An 8,522-nucleotide genomic window follows, 5' to 3' on the forward strand; every position below is an offset into this window, starting at 1 on the left:
TTGTCGCTAATAAATATTTTGAAACAAAATTTTTTCCTGTCTGTGGGCTAGTAAAATATTCTGTGGGCTAGTAAAATCTCTAGTAAACTAGCCCAGTGGGCTAGTTACCAAAAAAAGTTAGGGCAAGCTCTGAATTCTACCATTATCCTTATACCACACAAATTTCTCACATAAAATTTGATATTGTGGACAAAGCTCTATACCTTTTCAACATGTGTTTCATTCAAAGAATTCACTCCACACAGCTTGAGGTCGTACAGGTTCGGTAGTCGAGCAAGAGCATTGTGAAGCATGTCCCCATCAGCCTGTAGTCCTCCCAGCGACAGCGACGTGATGCTCTGAGGCAGGTACTCCAACACATCCTGATACGGGTCATCAAGGATGTGGTAGCAGAATGAAAGGTCAAGCTCTTGCAGCTTAGAACAATTTGAAAATAACTATCAAAAAAAAAATAACACCATGAAATGTAAGTGAATATCTGTTATAATACTACTGAATAATAATCATGATCTCACTCGGGCAAGTCGCGTGGCCAAGTGGTAAGGCAGGTGCGCTGCTAACTACAGCCTTAACTTGTGCACTGGTTCCAGCCGCTCCTCCCCCAGGGTTTGGTCGGTAGAACCAAGTCTTCTAAGATAAAGACTTAAAAATGGAGGTCCTGTGTATACATTTGGCTCGTGTGCACTTTAAGCGCCTCTTTACGGCTGCTAGGTAGTCACGGACCACGCCCATATGCAATTCAGCAGAATGACGCTGCAAGTTATAGGTTATTCTCCTACCTCTAAATTTAACTGTCCTTTTACTGCTATTAAAGAAGGGCTTCCATAAAAATCGCTACACGCTATTGTCGACTCCTTTGGCAAAACTGATTGGTCAGTTGAAACCGGCAGTATTCCTGATTGTGTCGGGGACAGCTACGCAGTGCAAGGATTGTGAAAACGCTGTAGCGACTGTGTAGCGATTCTATGGAAACCAAGCTTTATTTCCACCCCACCCTCTTTCCCCTTCACCAACCTACTCTCTACCTCAACTTACCTGTAACATACACTCCCCTGTAATTCTATTGCATCCATGTAGACATAATCTGAAAATGAACATACATATTATTATCATTACTGTTTAATATTATTATTGATGCTTTTTGTATTTTTATTATTATACACGTCTCCCTCCAATTAAAGACCATTTTTGGGAACGGGATTTCCATGGTCTTAACAGCTTTGGTGTCTAATTACTGTACAACAATAAAGATAAAAGAAATTTGTAAATTTTGGACCAAAGAAAAGTGGTCTTTAATTGGAGGGGTCTTTAATTAGAGGTAGAGTTGTATTATTTTATTACTGTTATTCGATGAAGACTGACTGACTGATCGATTTTATTTTATTCATTCATTAATATACACATTTTCGAACACTGGTGGTTTTTTTGTGTGTTTTATTTGCACAAATTATTAGGTCCCTAAATAATTTTTTTGTTTCAATTCTGTTGTTTGTTAAAAGGAAAAAAACTTACTTTCTAAGATTTTTACACTGGACTGCTAATAAAGACAATGCGTTATCACTCAGTGTGTTTAGACAGCCTAGGTTTAATTCCTCCTGTAAAATATCAAAATGAAAGTATGAATTAAAATCTTATAATTATTTAGTGTCGCAACCTTCTCTGCTCCCTGGGGAGTATACCTAGTTGTGCATGTGTACGCAGCACACAAATTTGTAAAATGAATGCCACAACATCTTACCAGGTACCCATTTATATTCCTGGGTAGAGAGAGACAAACATATATAGTTTCAAACCCCTGACCTCAAGGTTGGGAGTTGAAGCCACAACCGATGCACCAAACACTTTGGAATGGTAATGGTATTCATGACCATAAAATTAATAAAACAATTAAACAATTTAATGTCACACTGTTCACAAAATTAGATTGGTTTTTATAAAAAACTCTGAGATTGGTAAATCTTTTTCGTGCAAGTAGCATAATGCATATTACACCAATCGTTGTTTGTATTGTTTGAACTCTCCACTTCTAGTAACAGATCGTGGCCCATTTTACAACACATAAGTTTAAAGTAAAAACAGCCTCATAGTATCAATGGCTACATCAAACGGTACAGTACTCTGTGTTTACATGTAAATCTTCTTGCTAGACTTTCAGATAGCCAGCACCTTATCCTATGATTAGGATTGGGAGGAGCATCCATTCCCATTTCCAGTCTCCTGGGTGGATTGCTATAAAACGGTCTTAACTGGTAGTCTTAGCTCCTTGAACAAGGCCAGCTTTATCACTTAGATGGTCCTACTAAAGTCACTCTGCTAAGACCATTTCTATATAAAATGGTCTTTGCTTAGACAGATTTGAGTATTAAAATGCAAACAAGCACTCCCAGTTTAACATAAAATTGAGTGCACTGTTACATACTTCACACTTGCTCACATGATGAAGTATCAAAATTAACGTAAATAACGTAATTTACAGACGCCAAGAAGTTTGCAGAATATTCGTCGTTGGATTCTTTGTCTTTGACAATCAACGCCATGATGAAAATTATTTTCAGCCACCTCTGAGTAGGCTTTTAAATTTAAGACGGCTAACTGGTTAGACCGCGGTAAAGCAATGGTCTATAATCATAGACCAGTAGTGAAGTCACGATCATAGCCAACTAAGACTGTCTAAAGACCGCTTACAGCAATCTCCCCCTGGGATCAGAATGCAAGAATGTAGCTTATCTATCAATCCCAGAACCTGCCACCTATCTAACCAAGGCCTAAATCCAGACCACTGCAGTGCCTATCAACATAAAACAAAAGCATAGCACAATACTCACCAAATCATCTTTCAAGAAGTTGGCGATGTCTGGGATAATTTCCTCTGTGAGTTTGTAACAGAGCTCCAGATTCAAAACTTTGATCTTTGTATTTTTGGTCACTAAACTTTGAATACCTATTAAAATTAGGAACAGAAATTGTACACACAATTAAATATAAAAGGTATTTAGGTAGTTGGATGGAATGTTAATAACATTTGTAATCATATTAATATAATGATAACAGAATAGTACATATACTACAGTAGTGAAAAACAGTACTACATCTTATTAAATTTGACATAATTATCAGGTGGGGCAAAGTCCGAATTGCTCAATCCATTTACTATACCTCTTTAGTTTATTAATCTAATTGGATTGCATTTCTTTGGTGTGAAACAAACCAAGTATAAACCACACAGGCAATGATACTAGAAACAAAAGTTAGAACTCTCCACAGATAAAAACTGAATTGCATGGTGGGTATACTGTAATAACGCAGGTTTGCTTACCTCCCGCCGTACGTGACGCCCCATCATATGAGGCACCACATATGGAGGGAGATAAACAAACTTGCATAAATTGTCATTATTGGAAAGAGACTGCCGCAGCAGTCTGAAGATGAGTAAAAGATATGATGTATATCCGCTTCACCTTTACTATGCGAGAGTTCTAGCTTGTGTTTCTAGTATCTTTCACAAAGGTCTGAAGACTTATTGGGGTTCTTCTAGTTCTAGTGGTGAACTACGTGCTACATCGGAAGACAACCCCCTGGTCTTTCCAAAAGAATATACCTCAATCTTTAATGTGCAAATGACAATTTTGAAGATGGGACCAACAGTTTAAATGCCTCACCTGAAAGACGGCAGACCAGGGATTTAAAGACAATATCATTAATAATCCTATATTATAGACCTACCTTTGTTCCCAATATTTCCACAGTTAAACAGATCGACATGCCTCAGCTTTTTTGAATTGATCGTCTGCAGACCCTTGCATGTGAGATGGGGAAGACTTCTTAACTTCAATACTGCAAGTTCAGTTTGTTTGCCCATCAACACCTCAATCCCTGTGTCTGCAAATTACAAATACCGCAACAAACGTTTCTCAATGTGTGTAATAATTCTGTGTTGCCCAAGTTTGATCTTAAAAATCTCAAAATTCTAAAGTTGATATATAATATTTTTCCCTCAAAGAGTATAATGACGTACGCAAAGGCCACTTTTCAAGCTTTTGTTAATAATTTTGATACTTTCACAATTTTTTTTTTCAGTTCTCACAGTGCTTTGGCAACCTTCATATTTTTTTTGGGCCTAATGATGATGCTTTTGATAACACCGATTATACTGATGAGGATAATGACTATGATATTGATAATAATGATGATGATAATATAGTTTTTAGTTTTCCTTTACATCCAACAGCAAGTACACTCACCACTTACAGGATAAAACAATGTTTTAAAAACCAAGTATCTTTAAGAGGCTTTAGGGAGTGGAGTTGTTCTTAGTGGTGAGAAAAAGTCCTGTTGTGACAGGAATTGAACCCAGGACCCTGGGATTAGAAGGCAAGCAACCATTAAGCTATTCAACTATAGGCCTAGTACTGTATGTGCTCCGTCACTACTAAAGCCCTGTTTAAACTATCAAATTTGATTTTAAAAAAAACATGTGATATGCCTAAATATGGCTAGAATTACATCAAATCATGACCATATATAGGCACATCATGACTATATATGGGAATACAACAGATTTTTGCTAAAGAAAATTTGATCATCTGAACAGGACTTAATACAGTTACTTGTAAAGATCAGGATGACTACATTTTTAATACCCAGGACAGTATGAACAAAGGTTCAACTAAATCCAACCCATCCCATCCCTTAACCCCAACTCACCTGTAACTTGTGTGCAGCCATTGATGGTGATGTTCTCAAGTCTGCAGAGGCACAAGTCCAGCTGGATAAGTACTGAGTCAGATATTTGCGGACATCGGTTAAAGCAGATTTTTTTGATCGCAGGTGAAAACAGATGGTATGTGACGTACGGTAGGTATTCTAACGTTAGCATGTCATGGTCGACCAATCGGCGTAAGAGCGCCTCCTTGTGCTGGGTTGGTAAGAGCTTGCCAACTTGGCTGATTGTGTGTAGGTTGCGGCTGATGCATTGTAGACAGAGGTCTTTGAGTTTTTTCACCATGGTTGATCCTAAGACATTAAATCATAACATCATCAGTTAGTCACATTAAGACATTAAATCAATAAAACAAAAAATCAAACAATTAACCACTACTTACAGTATACTAAGTAATAACTATTACTAAACATTCCAATAACATTTTTGCTGTCAAGATAAATAATATGAATCGATGTTCGCCCTACCTGACATGTTATTAGTACTGAATGCTCAATACATACCCAAATGCATGCGACAACAATCTTGCAAACTGATTCAGGTGGTAATCGAACCCACAACCTCCAGACATAACAACTATCCTGGTGTCTAACCACTCGACCACCGAGCTTGTGCTAGGTGGCTAGTGATGAACGTGATCCCTAAGTAGCAGCGGGTACTGCAATGCTATACCAATGGCGTCAGGTAGGGCAAACATCAATTCATATACTAGTCAGCAAGTCATTTTCATTTTTAACTTGTGCTTTTTTTTACTAAATATAAACAAAAAATATAATCAAAAAAATAAATTATGTTATTAAAATAATGTACGCCAAATATAAAACTGTGTAAAATAAAAGTATGTCCACTCTTCTTTAACCAAAGTTCTCAGTTCTCTGAAAACTAAACAATGTTATTAAATAAACACAAAAAAAATGAAGTTATAATCACAGGAAAGACTTGGAAAAAGTGTTGACTTCAATCACAAGTTTCGAAGAACAGTCCCCTTGTTTGTGGTAAATGAAGCTAAGCCAAGGTCTATCTAATGCTTTACCAACTACTCTGTTACAAATACATGCACAATTTTATTTAAAAACAGAGGATGTGTCTATTTTGGAAGGTGACGTTTACTGATATCGCAATATGTTATGTATTCTTTCCTATCCTAGCCCAGCCCAACACAACAAGGTGAGTCATTAAACTCATCATTCACACAGACAGGCGTGATGACGACCACCTTCCGTCGTGATGACGATACCTTCCGTACTTTCATTCTCTAGGCCCTACATTACCGATATCAATCTGGCCGAGAAATATAAAAGTAGGCCTAGATAAAAAGGGTCTGATACCAGGCTAGACCCCAACTACCCAGCCAACCTAGGCCTAGGGTCTCTAGCTTGCTGCCACGACGTTCTTCCCAATTCCATCTGAGCTCTTCTTCAATCTAAGGCCTAGCCTGGGCCTACCTAGTCATACAATCTCCATTCTGGATTCAGGATTCACTTTTTAGTTCACCATCCTTATTTTATTCAAAAGTTGATATGCAAAAAAAAATGTTTTGACTTCCAACTGGAGAGCCTTAATATGCTATAGGCCCTATTGTTAGTTTAGACTAGCCTTGGATAAATTTGCTAAGTATTTTTATGTTCAACAGCAAGAGAGAGTGTGTCACTCTGTATGTGCGCGAGCGTCAAGTTAAATTCAACTGGTCACTCACATCTCTTACCTTAAAAAATGAACTTTGCAATATTACTCTCATCCCTTTAACAATCCGACAGACAATAAATAAACGCATGAAACTAAAAACTGTCTTGAATCTAATAACGTATAAGAATTCATACCAAACTGATGATGATGAAAAAAGCGACCTTTCGTACCTTTCTCTTTAATAATTCTCTATTTGATGTAGCAGAACGCCCTCTACAGAGTACATTACTGCCATACTGTATACGACGTACGTTTTGAACAATTTTGACGTTTCCGTTTGTATCACTTAGGTCTAGGCCTATTCTAAGTCATATTATCGTTTTATGTATTCTAAATTTCTAAATCTAAATTTGAAATAATTGCAATATTAATTTATAATGATACAATTATAAAATATCATGTCAAAATTATACGTTTTGAAATTTTAGATTTGACTGAGTATCATCCAACATCGTCAATTTACATTTTGTGAAAATGAAAAAAAAAAATCATTCTCGTATTTTTAAAAAGTAGGCTAATATGCCTTCAAACAAAATAACTGTGATGAAGCTGATGGATGGCCTAAACATTAACAGGACTAAACATATCTATGAGAAATATATAAGTGATAGACAAGGATATGTCAATATGTATCGCCTGATTGAGTTAGTTAACGTCAATCTAATAAAATGCTACGATTGGGCTAGGTATAATTATAATCAACCTTATACAAACAATAGCGTTATTTGAACCAAATTTGAATAGTCAGTGGTGGCGCGAGCGGGGGCAGGCCTGGACCCCCTGTCGTCCGACGCACGTCTGGTCGTCGGATCAAAAATTTTAAAAAATTGGCCTGCATTTGCCTACTATCTAAATAACGTTATTTTGACTGCCAATCCGTAATATTTTATTGTAAAAGCACATTTTGGACCATACTAAGATAAAAACTCTTCCCGTGAACCCTACAAAGGGAGTTTTTATTCCGTCGACAGGCTTCGTCGGCCCCTCGGACTGTCTGACCCCTTGTCGACAAATTTCAGGTGCACCGCAGCGAGGTAAGTGCCAGAGTTCCAAGCACATAAAAATGATCGCTGTACCTACTTGCTTTATTTATTTGGTTTGATTGATTGGAAAAACGTGAAAGTAAGAAGATTCTGTCTGTTATATTCTAATCTAAGAAAGAAGTTTATTAGACAATTAGGCCTATATATTACGTCCGTCTACCATATGTATACTTTGAGTTCAAAGAAAGACAGATCTATTTGCAGGACTAATTATTAGCCTATTTTTATATTTGTATAAGGGCCAGAGGCCTATACTTAAATATATTCTTCGTCTAAAGAGAATAAAAGTATACCATTAGAGTCAGTGCCTTCTAACATTTTCATAAAATGTTGGGGGTTAGCGCGAACGCAGTCCCCCGCTACCATAAATTATACACCCGAGTTCCAACATTAGAGGAATCGCAAGGGTCAACCACAGCTAAGTGCAATGCCGAGGCCTCACCTTGGGAGGACTTCCTTCTTGATCAAAGTCTCTCCTGTGCCAGGTAAGTATGCTTATAACGTCGACCATTTCCTTATATATAATAGTAAACATAGCACGGAATACTGGTGTCATTCCGACAAAACTTTTTTTCCTTCAGATGTACGGATCCTTTTACCTTCAACATAATAATGTAATAATAAATTGATATTATCTAGGATCGTGTCTTTTCGAATGTGAATCATGATATTAGTTTATATAAACTAGTCTGATTATGAACTTATTCAAATTTTCTTGTATATAGATATCCCTCTGAATTAGTCACCATCGTTGATTACTCATATTTTTTTATAGAGCGAATTACTTAGTAAAGAACCAATAGAGTATAAAACCAAAACAAGCCGGTAGATGGCGTTGTTTATTTCCCAGCAAACACAAAACGTTATTATAGCGTTTGAAAGTTGAAGGTATGTCACAACTCAAGTGTTTTTACGGGTGGTTCTTATTTATATTCTTTCATTAATGGACAAACTTCAATACTGAATGCTCCTGTTCACCAGACTCAATATTTTTGCAACCAGTGCACAAAAGTTTGCATGTGTGGTTTTTCTCTTTTAAATTTTATTCATTTATTTATTTTATTTATTTACTA

The 8,522-nt window shown here is 36.7% G+C and overlaps 1 protein-coding gene and 1 non-coding gene across 6 annotated transcripts in view; both read right to left on the bottom strand.

Annotated features, from left to right (window-relative positions):
* LOC117102588 (F-box/LRR-repeat protein 20-like) overlaps positions 1-6,600 on the bottom strand; it is a 20,601-nt gene extending 14,001 nt beyond the window's left edge. The window contains exons 1-7 of one of the 5 annotated variants that reach the window (XM_033242910.1): positions 6,426-6,600; positions 4,705-5,013; positions 3,724-3,879; positions 2,826-2,941; positions 1,513-1,595; positions 1,036-1,084; positions 204-437 (exon numbers count right to left, since the gene is read on the bottom strand). In XM_033242910.1, coding sequence (XP_033098801.1) covers positions 204-437; positions 1,036-1,084; positions 1,513-1,595; positions 2,826-2,941; positions 3,724-3,879; positions 4,705-5,005 — 939 coding nt within the window. In that variant the 5' untranslated portion in view covers positions 5,006-5,013; positions 6,426-6,600. Of the gene's footprint in view, positions 1-203; positions 438-1,035; positions 1,085-1,512; positions 1,596-2,825; positions 2,942-3,723; positions 3,880-4,704; positions 5,014-5,650; positions 5,785-6,165; positions 6,370-6,425 lie in introns of those variants that run through there. The other 4 variants (XM_033242914.1, XM_033242913.1, XM_033242911.1 and 1 more) reach the window with 4 other exon arrangements.
* A 1,180-nt stretch (positions 6,601-7,780) lies between these two features.
* Positions 7,781-7,942, bottom strand: LOC117102635. The gene has a single exon (XR_004444449.1). It is a non-coding gene; the product is annotated as a U1 spliceosomal RNA (small nuclear RNA).
* Between the last annotated feature and the right edge of the window lie 580 nt (positions 7,943-8,522).

This window comes from Anneissia japonica, unplaced genomic scaffold (genome assembly GCF_011630105.1).
Source record: "Anneissia japonica isolate Jap-2015-1 unplaced genomic scaffold, ASM1163010v1 scaffold1489_len2284818_cov182, whole genome shotgun sequence".
NCBI lineage: Eukaryota > Metazoa > Echinodermata > Crinoidea > Comatulida > Comatulidae > Anneissia > Anneissia japonica.